This window comes from Bufo bufo, chromosome 10, assembly GCF_905171765.1.
Source record: "Bufo bufo chromosome 10, aBufBuf1.1, whole genome shotgun sequence".
NCBI classification, from domain to species: domain Eukaryota; kingdom Metazoa; phylum Chordata; class Amphibia; order Anura; family Bufonidae; genus Bufo; species Bufo bufo.
In genome coordinates this window covers 32,043,080-32,063,501 of record NC_053398.1, presented here as the reverse complement: position 1 = coordinate 32,063,501, position 20,422 = coordinate 32,043,080, and the positions used below count along the sequence as shown (strand labels likewise).

The window sequence follows — 20,422 nt, the reverse complement described above, 5'->3', positions numbered from 1 at the left end:
AACTGTTGTAATTCCTACACCGTTCACCTGATTTGTATGTAAATACCCTCAAATTGAAGCTGGTGTTCTGCAGTTAAAGCACATCTTGTTTGCTTCATTTCAAATCCATTGTGGTGGTATATAGAATCAAAAATGTTACAAATGTGTTGATGTCCCAATATTTATGGACCTGACTGTAGCAGCCACTGACTTCCCAGGCAATCACCCCAGCTACACAATCATCTCTGCAATTTTAGTCCTCTATGTGAAAAAATTCTTTACTAGTTTGTCATTGTCATTTGTGTGATCTTTAAGTCTCAGATTTTCACATATTTTCTCATTTTTATTAATTAAAATGGTTATGTTACAAGGCATTTCTATATTTTTCAAACAAGTACCAGGATTTAAATACTTTTGTAATTGCATGTAATTAAAAATTTTGCATAGCCAGTGAGCTATTCAATAAAATGTATCTGTATAGCACCAAATGTTGTTTGCTCTTTCCCTTAATTTTTTTGTCCATCTCACTTAGCTTTTCGAACATGCTCAGTTTAAGTCTTCAACTGCCACTAGCCATATGTTATGTAAGAAGCAGTGGCAATTACAGGGAAAGTTCAGCTTCCAGGCTGAAGATAATTTAGCAGAGCAATTGGATCAGTGAATATGGAGATTTCTGAATCCATGTGAGGTACAGGGCTGGTCCTAGGTTTGTTAGAAAGGTATTGTCATATACTATATAATGTCGGATTTGAATTTTTTACATTAATCCTGGCGTAACCTCTTTAAATAATCCAATAGTTTCCACATAATTTTGCATTGTACCTTATTTTAGTAGCGTGCTGTATAATACTACTTTTTAATAAATAGTATTTTGATGTATAAGTTACTTAGAATCTGTAAGATTTCGGATAAGCCTAATGGAAATGCACTTTTCTTCTAAAAATCATTCTTTTAGATGTGGTAAGTCAATGTGGTTCTGACTACGCTTTATTATGATGAAAAGTATCACAAATTCGAAAGTACATTTCATAGTGAGACCAAAATGTCAAGATCATAAACCATTTGTTTCAAAATGCTGCAGAACCTAAAAAAGGGACCCAAAATTTATAGCATTTCACTATAATCCTTTACAATTTCCATGAGTTAATTTCTTTTGCAATCTGACTTTAGTGAAATACTGAGTTCCGTACATCCAGCCAGCCATTTAATTTGTAAAATTAATCTAATTTCAACTTGAGTAGAGTCTATTGATGATTTAATAAATACATGTTTTATATGTGAAAACCTCTGAACAAAATGAGAGCATATTGTCAAACACAATAAAACTTTTATAACTTAAGCATGTTAATGGACTTTGCATCTTATATACAAGCCGGGTAAAATAAAAAAGGGTAATTACTAATCTTTTCAAACTTTATCTATGTGAACGTTTCTGGGCAAAAATTAGAGCAACCTTTAGGGAATAGTATTGATAACTAAAGCCTCCTTTACTGTCTACTTGAATAGTTTGAAGATAGATAGACAGTAGTTAACATTTTCTGCAATATGCAGATGTAGCAACCATTAGGTTTTGAAGCAAACCTTAAAGGGGTTGTGCAGGCAATATATATGGATGACCTATCTTCAGGATTGGTCATCGGTATCTTATCTGCAGGAGTCTAACATCGGCCAACCCCACTGATCAGCTGATCAGTGGGGGTGACGGGTGTCTGACTCCTGCCGATTAGATATTAATGAACTATCCCGAGGATAGGTTATCAATATACAGTATAATGCCTGCAAAGTGGTGTTAAAAAAAAGTCTCAAAAGGCAGTTTTTACCCTGCCCTCTCTACTTTTCAATGAAAGGGGGCATGGCAGTTTTCTGCAGTAGATTTCTGTTTAGGTGCAGGGACTGCCAGAGGATGCACCTAATTTATGACGAAGTGTGCACCTGCATCCTCCAGCGCAGAAAGCACTGGTCTTGATGCATCTCTCCCAATGTGTCAAGTGTCATTTTAACCTTTGTTACATCTGCCTATTATTTGATGGCCATTTAGAGTCAATGAAATGTATAAATTCCAAAATCTAAATATATTACAATTTTTTCCCCTGTTTTGAACAAAGTTCCTTGTGGAGTATCTAATGGTGTGATAGCTGTCTGAGCTAAGGTACCAAAAGACAGGCTTACTTCAAGTCCTGTGGACAAAACCACACATTGTCACTACTGTAGATCTATAGTAGATCTAGAACTGTACATATGCAGCACAGTATAATATTTTCAGATTTTCTTCCTTTCTATATACAGTTTTTTTTTCATCTTTATTATTTGTTTTAAAACATTCTATAAAAATGTGGTAGAAATAAAAAAAAAAAACCTTTCTAAACGTGCCTCGCTTTCTTTTTCTAATAAACTAGGGAAGAGATGAAGTCCCTGCAGGAAACATTCACAAAACAACTTAATGAGGCAACTGAAAAGGCTGAGAAGCAGCAGGCCACTGTAAGTGTTTGTGTCATGTGACCCTCCAATTACTTTTTCCAACCATTTTTCTTTTTCCTGTTTGTCATCTGTGTGTTCAGTTGTTGTGCCTTTGTTTAGTGTTAAAATGAAGTAGAAGGCATTTGAAGTGACATAAAAGCTTATTTTGTTGCTAATGTTCTGGCTTTGTGTGCAAAATCTGAGAGCTACATTACTGGGTAATGGGGAATTTAACATTTATAGAATGCTAAATGCTGAATGATGAAAGCTCCTATTGCGATGATAACCAATTTTTTGTGTGTTTATCTCTTATGTTAGCAGCTTTGACACCGCGGCCCATATACTAGAGCTTTGTGCACAGCAAATTAAGTATGAAGCAAATAATTTTCACATGTGATAAAGTCTTCTTAAAAGGATTGTGTCATCAAAGAATCGCCTATTGCGTTAAATATTTTTTAGAACCTTTGCTGACGTTTTTTATATATTTTCCATGTTACTATCTATATTTTAAATAATATATAAAATCCTGCAATTTTCACACTGGCCTCTAGGTTTAATAATACATAGTAACATAGTTTATAAGGCCGAAAAAATACATTTGTCCATCAAGTTCGGCCTGTTATCCTGCAAGTTGATCCAGAGGAAGGCAAAAAAAAACCCTGTGAGGTAGAAGACAATTTTCCCCACTTAAGGCGAAATGTAATAGGTCATGGGTTCCTGTTTTGTACAGGTATTTTTTTCCATAATGGTCAAGGGGGTCCGCTCCTCTCCATTATTTGTGGCACCAACTTCTCTGTAAAAGTCATTTATGGGAGAAGGAAGCAGAACAAAGCATTTTTAGGTTAAAGTGGCTACCATTGCTAGACATATGGCAGACAAGAGAGGGGCGCTGTGCAAGAATAGCACATTGATCCCTTTTTGTCCAAGTCAATCAGTGGATCAGATTCTCTCAGTCATTTAAAGCCAAGGAATAATGGTACCTGATTTTATTTTCTTTATTGCGGTATTGTGGCATCTTACATGGCTGCACCTAAAGCGTGGATGTGTCCCTCCTTGCCTTTCATCTTGGCTTAAAATACAGTATTCCGAGATGAGTGATGCGAGCTGATCAGCACTGGAAGTTCATGATTTTGAAATACTCTGTCAGCGTATGGTATACATTTTTATGTTATGGTATACATTTTTATATGCTACCACCCAGTGGTTGTGATGTGGTTTTGTTTTGTAGCCATTCTAGGGTTTTGCAAACCTGTTGCAATATTTAATTAAATTTGCATTGTGAGAAAGAAAGTTAAGTTAGGACACATCTTTATATCTGCTCTCTACTCTTTTTGCTTACCTGCTGCAGTTTGTCTAAATCGTAATAGAAAATCAAATCTGTGTCTTAAAGAGTAACTCAACTTTTATTAAAATTTGTTTAGAAGTGTTCTAAATATGCTATAATTTTTTTTTTCTAATCTACTTTTTTTAGTTTTTCTAAGGAAATAGGCACTCAAAGTTCTGGAGGCCTATAGTGCTTTAGATTCATATCTGCACATCCCTGACTTGTATTTTTAGGACATTTAGAACACTTCTGAATAAACTTTAATAAATGTTTAGTTACTCTTTAAAGAAGCTATCCAAGATTAGAAAGCAGTCTGCTTTTCTTCTCAATACATTGCCAATCTTGTTTATGGACTACTGAATGTCTGGTAATGCAGCAGACTAGAGATGAGCGAAGTGTTAGAAAATTCAATCTGGCTGCTTTGCTGAATTTTACAAAATAAATTTTCTTTGTGACTAATTACTTTGTCGCGAAGCACATTTCTTTGTAAGTAGTGGGTGCAATGACAGGGATTGGCGATTGCGCTGCTGACATCATTGCACCCCTCAGATGCTGCATGTACAAATGCAGCATCTGAGAGGTGTAGCATCTGATTTAAATAACAGTGTAAAATAAAAAATAAAAAATAAATCATACCTACTTGGTCCATTTGCTCACGACAGGCTGGCCACCGACATCTTGCTTGAAGATCTGATGGCATCATCATGTCGGCCGGCGTGCTGACGCCATACGTCAACGCACATGGGATTTCGTGCGAGTTCTTCAAGCAAGATGGTGGAGGCCGGCCAGTCACGAGCAAATGGATCAGGTAAGTATGTTTTTTTTTTTTTAAATTTACACTATTTCAGGTTAAATTGATTCGCTAGCACGAAGCATGAGGAAATTCGCCTTTATGACGAATCAAATTTATTCTGAAATTCGGATCAAAAAGTCCACTTCATGGACTTCGATTCGCTCAACACTACAGAAGACCATTGCACTGTTAGAAACCAAAAGATAGATTTTTGTTTAATTTCAGATAAACTTTTATGTTTCCACATTTATTGTGAGCCTAAACGCTAAACATCTTTATTAGACTATCTACACTTTTTCATTTTATGCATCTAGAATAAAACATGAATTAAATTATTTTGATATTGTATCGTTTTCACTAAACATTAACAAATTGATTGGTATGAATCGTTTAGTTCATCAAAGAGTTCTTGAGTAGCAAGGGGCTTTCTGGGTGGCGACCGATGGCACAGTTGCTGCTCAGGTCACAGTAGTAGAGCCACTGCGCTTGTGCAGATTTTTGATGAACAAATCAATTTGCTCACCTATAGTTTTTATAACCTGCCAACAACTAGGTTTTTCTCCAAAACAAAGTAACGCAGCACTACTGGTTGAATTACTTCAGCCGTTGATATACAAATTCCATTTGGCACTGGTGAAAGCAGTGTTAGGTCCCAGCCTGCAGGCTCCCGTAAGTATTATAATAAAGATTACTGCATCATTTTTTGTCTTCTTTCAGTGATTATTTAAGTATTTGAAGTTGAAATGTTGTTTGGCTTGGTGAATAAACTTGAATAATCACTGATAGAAGACCTAGAGTGCTGAAGTAATCTTTATTATAATAAATTAGTTAAATAGGTTTTTCTTAAGATATTACTTTGAACTGGAAGAAAAATAAGGCAGATGCTATGTAAAATTTGCATACACAAAGTTTCAAGGCAATTTTAGGCAGCATTCTAGAGTAGAACAGTCATGGGGCTTTAATGTCCCATAATTTGGGAACAAAATGTTGAGAGTAGTGTTGATCGAGCACAAAATGCTCGGGTGTTTGAGTGCTCGGGTCAAACACGTCGGGATTAGTGTTGATTGAGCACCAAAGTGCTCGGGTACTCTGTCTGAACACATCGGGATGCTCGGGTGTTCTACAGAGCACCCGAGTATAATGGAAGTCAAAGGGAGCACCCGAGCATTAAACCAGGCACCCCCTGCCTGGTTCATAGGAAAAGGTCATAAATTGATGGAAACACCACCGAAATGGTTCGGGAACAGCATGGGGATGATGTCTGGATGCATCTTGGACTCCCAGGTTGCTGCTGGGAATGATGTTGTCCGAGTAGTACGCCACTTTTACAGACTGACTAATACGCACAAAACCAAAGATAAAATCAATTTTAGAGGAAAAATTGTTAGGAAACATTCTTTCCTGTATATTTACTTGTATATAAAGTGCAAGTGCTGCCAAAAATTCAAGCAAGAGGCAATGCTATACAACCTGTATATCACATAAAGGAGGGCCTCATTCACATTGTGGTACAATTGGTCATGAAATGGCACTCCAACACTTATAAAGCCTATGCACTAAGTAAAAGGGCTGCCAAAAATTACAAGGAAACAGCACTCCAATACACCCTTTGTTACACATAAAGAAGGGCATCATACACACCCTTGAAAAATTGTGATTGATGGCCTGCTGGTGACCCTCTAAAGCCTTTGGAGCAAGGGCCTGCTGATCTGACCATCTAATACATTAGGAGCGAGGGCATGCTGCTGAGCTGACCATCAAAAAAATTATGGTTGAGGGCCTGCTGCTGAGCTGACCCTCTAAAACATTATGGTTGAGGGCCTGCTGCTGAGCTGACCAGTTAAAACATTATGGGAGAGTGCCTCCTGCTTAGCTGACCATTGAAAAAATTTACAGTGTTCAAAACAGGCCGGGTCGTCTGAATATTTCAGCTAGGAATAATGGAATAGGACTCCGGTTCTATTTTGTTGGTTTTCGGAACTGGGGCCATGAATAAGAGGGACGGCCGGGGGCATCCGTATTGCACCGCCAGAGGTGAAATTTTTGTAAGACGAACCAAAGCGAAAGCATTTGCCAAGAATGTTTTTATTAATGAAAAACGAAAGTCGGAGGTTTCGAAGACGATCATAAAAGATGCTGACCGGTGATCTGGCGGCTTTATTCTCATGACCCGCCGAGCAGCTTCCGGGAAACCAAAGTCCTTGTGTTCTGGGGGGAGGATGGTTGCAAAGCTAAATCTTAAAGGAATTGACGGAAGGGCACCACCAGGAGTGGAGCCTGCGGCTTAATTTGACTCAACAAACTCACCCGGCCCGGACACGAAAAGGACTGACAGATTGATAGCTCTCGATTCTGTGGGTGGTGGTGCATGGACAATCATAGTTGCTGGAGCGATTTGTCTGGTTAATTCTGATAACGAACGAGACTCCTCCGTGATAACTAGTTACGCGACCCCCTGCGGTGAGGATTGTGTTGCCCAGACTCTTGGAAAGTGAGACTGGACTTGAAGGTGAGGCCTGCTGGTGAGCTGACCCTCTAAAAAAATTATATGCGAGGGCCTGCAGGTGAGCTGACCCTGTAAAAGATTGTAGGTGAGGGCCTGCAGGTGAGCTGACCCTGTAAAAGATTGTAGGTGAGGGCCTGCTGGTGAGCTGACCCTCTAAAAGGTTGTAGGTGAGGGCCTGCAGGTGAGCTGACCCTCTAAAACATTATATGCGAGGGCCTTCAGGTGAGCTGACCCTGTAAAAGATTGTAGGTGAACGCCTGCTGGTGAGCTGACCCTCTAAAAAATTATATGCAAGGGCCTTCAGGTGAGCTGACCCTCTAAAACATTTTATGCGAGGGCCTTCAGGTAAGCTGACCCTGTAAAATATTTTAGGTGAGGGCCTGCTGGTGAGCTGACCCTGTAAAACATTGTAGGTGAGGGCTTGATGGTGAGCTGACCCTCTAAAAAATTATATGCGAGGGCCTGCAGCTGAGCTGACCCTGTAAAACCTTATATGTGAAGGGCATATATGCGAGGGCATTAAATTTAATTCACCTGCAGGTGAGCTGACCCTGTAAAAGATTGTAGGTGAAGGTCTACTAGTGAGCTGATCCTCTAAAAGGTTGTAGGCAAGGGTCTTCAGGTGAGCTTACTCTGTAAAAGATTTTAGGTGCAGGCCTGCTGGTGAGCTGACCATCTAAAATATTATATGCGAGGGCCTGCTAGTGAGCTGACCCTGTAAAACATTGTAGGTGAGGGCCTGCTGGTGAGCTGACCCTCTAAAAAATTATATGCGAGGACCTGCTGGTGAGCTGACCCAACCCTGTAAAACATTACATGCGATGGGCATATACACTCACCTAAAGAATTATTAGGAACACCTGTTCTATTTCTCGTTAATGCAATTATCTAGTCAACCAATCACATGGCAGTTGCTTCAATGCATTTAGGGGTGTGGTCCTGGTCAAGACAATCTCCTGAACTCCAAACTGAATGTCAGAATGGGAAAGAAAGGTGATTTAAGCAATTTTGAGCGTGGCATGGTTGTTGGTGCCAGACGGTCTGAGTATTTTGCAATCTGCTCAGTTACTGGGATTTTCACGCACAACCATTTCTAGGGTTTACAAAGAATGGTGTGAAAAGGGAAAAAACATCCAGTATGCGGCAGTCCTGTGGGCGAAAATACCTTGTGGATGCTAGAGGTCAGAGGAGAATGGGCCGACTGATTCAAGCGGATAGAAGAGCAACGTTGACTGAAATAACCACTCATTACAACCGAGGTATGCAGCAAAGCATTTGTGAAGCCACAACACGCACAACCTTGAGGCGGATGGGCTACAACAGCAGAAGACCCCACCGGGTACCACTCATCTCCACTACAAATAGGAAAAAGAGGCTACAATTTGCACGAGCTCACCAAAATTGGACTGTTGAAGACTGGAAAAATGTTGCCTGGTCTGATGAGTCTCGATTTCTGTTGAGACATTCAAATGGTAGAGTCCGAATTTGGCGTAAACAGAATGAGAACATGTATCCATCCTCTGATGGCTACTTCCAGCAGGATAATGCACCATGTCACAAAGCTCGAATCATTTCAAATTGGTTTCTTGAACATGACAATGAGTTCACTGTACTAAAATGGCCCCCACAGTCACCAGATCTCAACCCAATAGAGCATCTTTGGGATGTGGTGGAACGAGAGCTTCGTGCCCTGGATGTCCATCCCTCAAATCTCCATCAACTGCAAGATGCTATCCTATCAATATGGGCCAACATTTCTAAAGAATGCTATCAGCACCTTGTTGAATCAATGCTACGTAGAATTAAGGCAGTTCTGAAGGCAAAAGGGGGTCCAACACCGTATTAGTATGGTGTTCCTAATAATTCTTTAGGTGAGTGTATATGCGAGGGCATTAAATACAACGAATAAGCATGTTGATATGATGGAAGAGGAGGAGGATGAGAAAAGGAAAATTCAACCATATACCCTTGTTTGTGGTGGAAGGGGTGCATGGGAATACAGTGTATTCAGTACATTATGAACAACACATTTAATGTACCTTTATGTTCATCAGCTTTCCTCTGGTGGAGTCGAAAAGTCATGGTCAATCCAGGCCTTGTTCATTTTTATAACAGTCAACCTGTCAGCATTTTCAATTGTCAAGCGGATACGCTTATCTGCTATAATGCCACCAGCAGCACTAACGCAGGCCAGCACCTCCAAGGTGTAGAGCGCCAGTTCGTACGTGTCCAGCTTAAACACCCAGTAGTTGTAAGGCACTGAAGGATCATTGAGGACACTGACACGGTCTGCTATGTACTCCTTCACCATCATCCAAAATTTGGAGAGTGTTGCCCTGCCTCTTTTGGAACTGCTGTGTGATCCCCTCAGCTCCCCTCCTCGGTTGCCCAAGTAACTACGGACTCTGCCACCAGCATTGTCAGATGAAAATTCTTGGAGCAATTTTTCAAGAATCTTTTGGAATTGCACCATTTTGCTTGTCCTCTTCACCAGAGGAATGAGAGATGAGAAGTTATCTTTGTAGCAGGGGTCCAGAAGAGTGAACACCCAGTAATCTATGTTGTCTAAAATGCGTATAACTCGTGGGTCGCAGGAAAGGCAGCCTAACATGAAGTCAGCCATGTGTGCCAGAGTACCAACAGACAAGACTTTGCTGTCGTCATCAGGAGGATGACTCTCAATCTCTTCATCCTCTTCCTTCTCTTCTGCCCACCCACGCTGAACAGATGGAATAAAACTTCCATGGGTACTACCCTCTGCAGCGGAGGCAACCATCTCCTGCTCTTCCTCCTCCTCCTATTCATCGTCCAATTCACGCTGAGAAGACGAACTGGTCTGGCTATCACCCTGTGTAATGTCTTCCACCATTTCCAACTTTTCCACATGCAAAGTGCCGTCCTTAATTGTGAGCAGCGGGCGTTTGAGTAGACACAGAAGTGTATTGGTAATGCTGATAATAGCGTTATCGCCGCTCACCATCTGTGTTGATTCCTCAAAGTTTCTTAAAACCTCACAGAGGTCAGACATCCATGCCCACTCCTTGCTTATGAATAGCGGAAGCTGACTGGAAAGGTGACGACCATGTTGCAGCTGTTATTCCACTACTGCCCTCTGCTGCTCACAAAGCCTGGCAAACATGTGGAACGTCGAGTTCCAGCACAAGCTCATGTCGCACAACAGCCGGTAATCTGGCAATTTCAAGCGCTGCTGAAGCGTTGACAGACCGGCTGTAGCTGTCGATGACTTGCAGGAATGGGCACACACGCGGCGCACCTTCACCAGTAGCTCAGTAAAATTGGGGTAGGTTTTGAGAACCGCTGAACCACTAAGTTGAAGACCTGGGCTAGGCATGGGATGTGTGTGAGCTTGCCAAGCTCCAAAGCACCACCAAATTATGGCCATTATCAGACACAACCATGCCTGGTTCTAGCATGAGTGGCAAGAGCCACAGCTCAGTCTGGTCTCTTATCCCCTGCCACAGCTCTGCAGCGGTGTGCTGATTGTCCCCTAAGCATATCAGCTTCAGCACGGCCTGTTGCCGCTTCCCCACTGCAGTGCTACACTGCTTCCAGATACCGACTGATGACTGACTGGTGCTGCACGCGGATAATTCTGAGGTGGAAGTGGAGGAGGAGGAGGAGAAGTGGGGGTTTGAGCCACTAAAGTAGTTGCTGGCGGAAACCCTGATCCACATAGGGCCCGCAATCCTTGGCGTCGGTAGCACCTGTGCCATCCCAGGGTACGACTCGCTCCTGGCCTCCACAATATTCACCCAGTGTGCCGTCAGGAAAATGTAGCATCCCTGGCCGAATGCACTTGTCCATGTGTCAGTGGTTAAGTGGACCTTCCAAGTAACTGCGTTGGTCAGCGCACGGGTGATGTTATGGGACATATGCTGGTGTAAGGCGGGCACGGCACACCATGAAAATGGTGGCGGCTAGGGACTGCGTAACGAGAGACGGACGTCGACATCAGGCTGCGGAAGGCCTCAGTGTCCACAAGCCTAAATGGCAACATTTCCAGGGCCAGTAATTTGGAAAGTTGCGCATGTAGTGCTATGCCCTGTGGGTGGGTGGCTATTTGCACTTGCCTTCAAATGCCTGGAGTAAGGACATTTGCACACTGTGCTGGGACACGGAAGTGGATGTGGTCGCTGATGGTGCTTGCGAAGGTCCAGGTGCAGGACGGGATGCATCCGGGCCTGCACCTTCGACAGGGGATTGGCCAGCATGTAACACAGGGGAAGAGGAGGCAGTGGTGTGACCCACAGACACAGATTGTTTACCCAGGTGTTCGGCCCACCTATTACGGTGCTTTGATGCCATGTGGCGGATCATGCTGGTGGTGGTGAGGTTGCTAGTGTTCATGCCCCTGCTTATTTTTGTATGGCACAGGTTGAAAATTACAATTCTTTTGTCTTTCGCACTTTACTCAAAAAAGCGCCAGACTGCGGAACACCTACCCCTTGGCAAGGGAGATTTCCGCAAGGGTGTGCTTGGGGGAACAGTTGCGGGCCTGTTTAGTGTGACCTGCCTTCTCCCTTTTGCCACCCCACTGCTTTTTCCTACCTGTTTCGGTGCTGTGGATCCCTCTCCCTCTGTACTGCTGTCCTCGCTCGGCTTGCCACCTTCCCAGGTTGGGTCAGTGACTTCATCGTCTACCACCTCCTCTTCCACTTCCTAACTCTGCTTATCTTCCTAACTTGTTGACCTAACAACAACCTCAGTTATTGACGACTGTGTCTCATCTTCACTAATTGCTCAAGAGTTTGGGAATCAATCCACAAGATCTCACGTCCCTCTTCAAACTCACTTGTTGAGAGTCCAAATAAAGGAATGGGGCTGAAAAGAGCTCCTCGGAATATCCGAGTGTGGGATCACTTGTTTGGCAAGACTCTCTATGGTGGGAGGAAAGAGTATCAGGGTAAGGATTTTGTTGACCAGACTCTTGGCTACTGAGACTGGACTTGGTGGAAGACAAGGTGGTGCTTAACTGACTGGAATCATTATCTGCTGCAATCCAACTGACCACCTGTTCGTACTGGTCTGACTTCGAGAGCGTTGTCCTGCGCCAGCCTGCAACCTGGGACATAAAGCTAGGTATCGTGGATGATTGTTTTTCTTGTGCTCTGGCAGCAGGCACAGCTTCAATGCGCCAAGGGCCATGGCCTCTGTGTGCACCATCAGCATCACGGCCACTTCCCTGTCCCTTTCTGCTCGCCTTCTTCATATTAAATGTTATATATGCTTGAAAGTATGTCACATGTACAGTAGCGTAGGATTTGTAAGTGTATGCACAAAAAATTTAAAAAAGGTATTTGGGATGTGGAAACGTCACACAGGAGATATACCGCAGATAATGTCGCTGATGTCAACAGTGGCTAATATAAAATTTCAGGGAATGTCACAGGTATTTTGAATGTGGAAACGTTACACAGGAGATGTACCCCAGGTAATATCACTGTCCGCCGTGGACACCGTCTACATAAAAAGTACACCTGATGTCACTGATATTTTTTGGATGTGTAGACGTTATACTGGAGATGTAGCGCAGCTAATGTCACTGTCCACAATGGACACCGTCTAAGGAAAAAGTATACTGTATGTCACAGATATTTTTGGGATGCGCACATGTTACACAGGAGATGTAGCGCAGATAATGTCGCTGTCTCCAGCAGCCTAACTATTGCTGATGTCAGCAGCGGGTAATATAACATTACAGGGAATGTCACAGGTATTTTGGATGTGGAAACGTTACATAGGAGATGTATCCCAGGTAATATCACTGTCCGCACCGGACACCGTCTATGGAAAAAGTAAACTGGATGTCACTGATATTTTTTGGATGTGCACACATTACACAGGAGATGTAGCACAGCTAATGTCACTGTCCGCAGCAGACACTGTCTATGGAAAAAGTACACTGGATGTAACAGATATTTTTGGGATGCGCACACGTTACACAGAAGATGTAGCGCAGATAATGTCGCTGTCTGCAGCGGCCTAACTATTGCATGCTGTTTAGCGCAGGAAGCGCTAAAAATAGATATTGCTGCCACACACAACAGTCCTTAAAATTATTTTTGGGTCTGTAAAGTTTTAGCAATTTAGCGCAGGTTATGCTAAAAATATATATTGCTGCTGCCACACACAACAATAGTCCTAAAAAGGACTCTGGCAAGTTTTTCAACTTCCCCCAAAAGAATTTCACTCCCTACACTATCTTTCCCTTCTTCAGCACAGCTCTCCCTGACTAACACTGAGCCGAACACGTGTCATCGAGTGCTATATAGCGCCAAATGACGGGTTCTGGCCAGCCAATCACTGTAATGCCAGTAACCAACATGGCTACGGCATTACAGTGAAGGGCAGCACTTACCTGCACGTTTATTGGCTTCGTAGCAGCCAACAAACAAGCGGGGAGGAGACAGACTCGAGCATTACGCTCTAGCACATGCGGTATTCGGCCGAACATCGCCATGTACCGAGCATCGAGATGCTCGAGCCGAACTAGTGTTCGGCCAAGCATGCTCGATCAACACTAGTTGAGAGATATGTCTTTTATGCCCACAGCTCCAATGCATACCTATGTATTTCCATGTTTACAGACTAAAAACTGCTCCCTGCCCTACTGCATGTGAGTTAGGCCTCATGCACAAGAACGTATATTCTTTCCGTGTCCATTCCGTTTTTTTTTCAGACCATATTATCAGCTATTCCTTTCAATGGGTCCACAAAAAAAACGGAAGTTACTCCGTGTGCATTCCGTTTTCGTATGTCCATCTTTCCACTCCGCAAAAATATGTCCTATTATTGTCCGCATTACATACAAGGAGAGTGCTGTTCTATTAGGGTCCAGCTCTTCTGTTCCACAAAATACAGAATGCACACGGACGTCATCCATATTTTTAGCGGATCCGTTTTTTGCGGAGGCCTTAGGCTAAGTTCACACTTCAGTTTCTTGATCAGATCTGTGAGCCAAAAACCAGCAGTGAAGCCTACACAGAGGTATAATGGAAAGATTTTCACCTGTTCTTTGTTTTTGACCCACACCTGGTTTTGGCTTCCAATAAGTGATGGAAATAACTGATCTAATAACTGAAGTTTGAACTCAGCCTTAGGGAGAGTTCACATCTTTGTTTCACTTTCTGTTCTTCTGATCCACCAGAACAAAAGGAAAAGCAAAAAGGAGCCTATAAAAAAGAAAAACGGCTCCTGTTGCACATTTGGCATCTGTTGGAGTCATTTGTATCTGAGATCCATTTTTTAGACAGAAAAAAAAGTCCTGCATGAAGATTCCCCCCCCCCCCCAAAAAAAAAAAATTAAATCTCTGACGTAAATGTCCTAAATGGATGCCAAATGTGCAACAGGGCCCCTGTTTTTTTGTTTTTTCTCTCCAGTTCTTTTGACAGATCAGAAGAACGGAAAATGAAACAGAGATGCAAACTATCTCTTATTACATGGCGTAACACATACCCGCATGATCAGAATGCAAAAATAAATGTATTAACCTACAGTAGATGTAGTTTCGAGTCTGTTACCCTGGAACATCTAAGACTGCAAAAGAGATGTATTGTAAACAGAAATAATAGGAAATAGTTTTTTTATTTTATTCTAGACATATTTTTAAGCAAAACAAAGCATTGCGTATTGTAAATAGCTTTTATGATTTGTTGCAAATGTAAATTTGTATTCCTAACATTTTCGTTCTGCCTTGAAAAATGTTTTATTTTTTATTTTTTGTAATGCATGAGAGAGCTATTGGACTTTTAGCTATTTGTTGACCATTCTCTAGAGCTACGTTCCAGCGATTAAAAATATGGGCTGCAGGCTCAGATATTTTCATTTGGTTTTCAACTTGAATAGATTTTGATTTAAAAAGTTCTGTGTAATCGCTGAAGATCTGGTTTCAGATTTTCCATATTGACTGAATGTATATTTTTTCCAGATAAATTTTATAAAAACGGAAATGGAACGTAAAAGTAAAATGATCAGGGATCTACAGAATGAGGTACAGTAAATACACCTTATACCAGAAAGATTATTTTGTTTAATTTACTTATCATTGAGTAAATGTGATGTGACTTATTGCCTCTGGGAAGTGGTTAATGAATTACACAGCTATATAGCTTTATAGCTGTCTATTAACATATTTTATTGAAGAGACGCAGGCAAATGAAGGACAGGCGGTGCTGCAGGATACCATTCTCAAACTGATCGCTGATAAATATTTTATTAGTTATGGAATAACACGTTTTGGAGACGGGCTGTCCCCTTTGTCAGGTTCATAAAGATGTTGTTTACGAACCTGACAAAGGGGACAGTCTGTCCCCGAAACGTGTTGTTCAACAACTAATAAAGTATTCATCATTGATCCATTTGTGTATGGTATCCTGCAGCACTGTCTGTCCTTCATTTCCCTGTGTATCTTCAATGTAACTTCAGGCCGGACCGAACCTGAACAGAAAGCCTGCAGTAGCGGTTTATACTGTTATCCAAGCCTGACAAGGTGTTGTGCTGTGAGCGTAACATCCAAAGATGAACGGCCCCTTGTCTTTTAAATGTAGCATACAACAACTGTAACACATGATGCGTTTCTATTTATTTCTTTTAGGAACATATATGTTATGCCATAAAAGACAAATCCATAATTCAGCTGTGTTCTCAAGGCCTTAGTGTTGAGCGAAGCGAGCTTCGGATGATAGATCCAAATCCGCTTTGGTCAAAACTTAGTTTGAATGCTGTATGGAGATTCATCTCCATACAGCATTTAAATGTATGGGCTCCAGTGAGGTGAAGTCAGTTACCAGTGAAGTCTCGCGGGACTTCGGTAAATAACTTTGGGATTTGATTCTTAAGCTTTAAAATCATTTTAAAACATGGATCCAATTTCGTCTTATACCGAGACGACTTTAGATCAATGTTTTAAAATGGTTTTGAAGTTTAAAAATCAAAACCCAAAGTTATTATACGAGACTTCGATGATAACTCACTTTGCCTCGCTGGAACCCACAGCATTAAAACAAAGTTTGGAGCGAATCGACTTTAGATCTGAAGCTCGATTCACTCAACACTATTTGTATACTTTCTATCCTTTAGTTGAAAATGATTGTGGAAATGCATAGCCCTGGGTTAGACAACACGGTGACTCGTTGATTAGCACAGTTGCCTTGTAGCAATGGGAATCCAAGGTCGCTTGGTTTGAAGTTGCTTTCAGACAGTTGTACTGTTCAGGCAACCCATAGTTTTATTGGTCTAAGGTTGGTTTAATAGAATTGTGAGAGGTCAAGGTTAAGTGACTGCAATATGGACAAAAAATGTGGCTGAAATTGGCCTGAGGATGCCAAGTTTGCATGTTCACCTCTCATAGATTACTTTGGTCAAAATGAATTTGACCCTAATTGGCCTAAAACAACAAAATGAAATTCTGAGTCCCCATTGGAAACATTGATGTTATGGCAATCTCAGTACTGTGCTGAGAAATGTGTGGAGCAATTTTGTATGATGATTCCACTGTAAATATTTAAACCAATCTATACAGGATATGGTACAAAAATATCTATTTTAACACAATTTTTTATATATAAAAGAAAAAAAACAATACATTACTTAATTGAGAACTGATCCTATGATCAGGAACAAATAAATAATATATGACCATTTTAGAAATTTTAGCCACTTGCCTGACCTCTAACAGTACACGTATAGTGGCACCGTGGCTTCCAGGTTTCTATTGTTTTAAACAGCGGACACTCTGAGCTAATGTCATTGATTGGCAAGAACGCCAACCACAGATATTTAACCATTCGGATGCAATCAATTATGACCACAGCATCTGAGCAGCGCTCAAGCTGCCTAAACAGACAGAGCTCCATAGGAAAATAGGAATCTTCCATAGACTTCAATAGTAATTTCAGTCTATGGAAGAAGCAATCTAACAATTGCAGGGAGACTTAACAGGGGGACTTAAAGGTGTTTTCCAGGAGTTTTAAGTATCTGATGTCATTGTATAGTGGCCATAATTGGTATTGCATCTCAGCTCGGGCTCAGCTGCCCCTAGGCCATGTGACCAATGAACATGACGTCACATGCCCTATGGAAGGCTGAGAGAATGTCGCGGCACTACTATGAGTGCCACTGCCTTCTCAAACAGCTGATCGGCAGAAGTCCCTGTAGTCAGACCCTCACCGATCATCAGTGTAAGACTCCCAGAAAAAAACTTTTATATAAGCATAAGTGAAGTAAAACAAGGTTTAAAAATAAAAAATAAATCCTAAAATTCAAATCACCCCCTTTCTTCATAATAAAAATAAATCAACAGCAGGCCAATTTGCCTTTTTTCACCATTTCACCTACCAAGAAAAAAGTGAATGAAACCTGATTAAAAAGCCATAGACACTTCAAAATAGTATCAGTAAAAACTACAGACCACCCTGTAAAAAATTTGCTCTATATACATAACTAAAAAGCTATGGGGATCAAAATATGGCAATGCAAAGAAAGGACACATTTTTATGTAATGTAATATTAAATAGTCACATAAGAAAGAGTAAGGGTAGGTTCACATCAGCGTTATGAATTCCGTTATTTCTTTCCATTATACTAATTCAAAATGGAAGCCTTTAGAGGCATTCCGTTTTGATCTGTCATAATAAAGGTCTATGGGCAAGCATAACGGTTCCATCGGGTTTCTATTATGCAGGCCGGAAAAGAAAGTCCTGCAAAGATCAAGCCCTATGTGAATGGGAAAATAAAAAAGTTATAGCTCCAGGAAGGCAGGGAGAAAAAAAAAAAAACTGAAAATTGCATTGTCTTGCAGGAGTTATGCAATAAAAAAAAGAAGGTACAAAACAAAGTGAATAAATAATAGGCATGAATAAAATGCCTTGCCAAGGATACTATAGCTGACAAACAACCTCAGCGAAGTCTCACTGACATCTGGGAACATAATTTGCTTGGCATCATTTGAACTTCCTTTTTTGCATAATGATAAATGGCATTTCTAATACCATTTAAATGTTTAATAAAAGGTCTCTTGGCATGTTAAACCCTTCTACAAAGCCCCCAAATACTTTTTTTCATAATTTTATAGCTTCCCTGAGAATTACAGTATCACTGCCTTTCATTTGCTTCCTGTTTACAAGCAATTTTTGGGGTTTGCCTTTCCTGTTCTCTTGGCCTTGCTGCATACTGGGATATAACAAGTGGCAAGCATGTGAAATGGCAAAAGGGACTGGAAAAAAAGACAGGATTATTTCTGTTGAATTTCTGCAATTGACATCACGTGACCAGGTACATTACAAAGTCTTCTTTTGCCAGGTCTAAGGCAAAGAACAATTCATCGTTCATCCTGAAAAAACCCTACAATGATGGATTTGTTCTATTACTTATAGTTTTTCTAGTATATGTTATAGTTTTTCTAAGTCAGTGCTATATGGCAGTTTTAGTAGATTTCAGAAAAACTGGGGCTCTCTACTCAATCTTTCAACAGAAGAAAAAGAGTCTTGCAAATTAAACTATGGCTTAAAAAGTTCTTCCTTCTCCAATCTTTCTTCTTGAAGATGATCTCTTTCCATTCGTCCTCTAAGGTCATATGTGCATTATAGTGGAGTTCATTCACGTTCCAACAGCTTTCACTTTAGTGGTTCATGCACAGTAGCCACAATGCTACAGTAACCACTACAGTGGAAATGAATAGCCAGATATGGCTTCCACCTTTTTTTGTTCCAATGCTTCTAAAACAAACAAAGGTAAACAAGTTTGCAAAAGATTTTTGATTAGACAAATAAATCTACCATTTTGTATATACAGCTTCTATGCATAACTATGTTTGTAGCCAGCCACATGTTTTCCCACTCCCCCTTCACCATCTTCTACTGTCTCTATGTTAGTAAGAAGCTGGAATAGTCCACCGAGTGGTACAGTAAGGTCCATTTAATAGTTTAATAATTAAATTCACAGTTCAATTTAACTAAAAGAGATCCTAAATTACATAATTTTAGGATTAGCAAAATACAAAACATAAAATCAAAGTTCAAAGGTATATTTTTCAAAGCATATTATACTTGAAGCATATTTTACACCTCAGCTGAGAAGTCTTTAAAAAAAAAAAAAAGTATCTACAGGGATATTACTTATTACAATCATATTTCTATAGATTAGATTAGATGAGATTAATCCCTTTTGTGGTCAGCAAAACATAACAGGTTTAGTGTTATTAATTCCAAGGTGCTGTATACCTACTTAATGGCTGTCCATGTAACACACAGCCAATCTTAGAGTGTCTATGTGTTATTTCACATAGAAAAAGGCTGGGTCCCAAGCTCCTCTTTGTTGTCACCCTAATAGGGTGTGTGGACAATGGTTTTCCTGTTTAAGGGAAACTGCCCCTAAAATAATAGTGAACTGGTGTGTGGATAATAATTCCCTGCAATTTTTAAGCAATCATTTAATTACTGTATAATTCAATGTAATAAGTTTAACAATATTACGTTTTATAAAATTATAACTAGAGATAAGAAAAACAATTCTAAACAAATTAAATTTGTTACAGATTGCCAAGAAATTTGGATTCTATTAAAACTTTTTATAAGTCAGATGTTACAGATAAGAAGGCATCTGCTACATAAAAGAGATCATTTTTGAACCTTTTGAAACACTTTTGATTTGGGTCAAATTTAATTAGACCTGAATTAAATCTGATGGCTGAATGAATTTCCAGAAAATGTTTACTTGTTATATAACCTGTTGTAGTGCTGTGAGAATGAGACAGTTCTCCTTTAAATGGTTAAAACAAATTGGGTTAAATTTTAAAATTTCAAAATCAATTTGCTCAACTCTACTGATGTGTGCATTAATCCCCTTCAATTGTACACAGAAAAAGTTTTAAAATTATAGTTATTATCAGGGACAGTATTGCAGATTCAGAAGATATATTTAGTGAGATAGATTGAATTACTTGATAGAAAGACAAGTTTTAGCACTAGGGACAGGATAGGATGTGCTAGTTTATTCTGTGTTACAGAGTTTGAACGTTCACATACATAGACGGCACTGCAGATCAGTTTTTAAAAAGTCAATAGTGTTGCATTATGTGCAGGAGAAAGCCCAATTAATTGAATAAAAAAAATATATGTACAAAACTACTTGCATATTATATTGTAAGCATCATATTTGTGCTGGACACTGTAATATTGCACTTTTTACCCAAGAAAATTGTTGCTAATTTTCTACAGTTAATAAGTGTACTTTACTGTGTCACAACTAAGTGTTTTTTACTGTGTCGCAACTAGGTATATTTTGACCATAGCGGTTGTCAAATTGTTACTTTCCCCCCCAAAAAAACGAGTGCAAATTTTCTAC

At 40.3% G+C, this 20,422-nt stretch overlaps 1 protein-coding gene across 1 annotated transcript in view; it reads left to right on the top strand.

Moving 5' to 3' along the window:
- The window catches only part of LUZP2 (leucine zipper protein 2), a 605,558-nt gene that overhangs the window by 342,681 nt on the left and 242,455 nt on the right, over positions 1-20,422 (top strand). The window contains exons 4-5 of the mRNA XM_040408869.1: positions 2,376-2,457; positions 15,009-15,071. Of these exons, the coding sequence (XP_040264803.1) occupies positions 2,376-2,457; positions 15,009-15,071 (145 nt within the window). The remainder of the gene's footprint in view (positions 1-2,375; positions 2,458-15,008; positions 15,072-20,422) is intronic.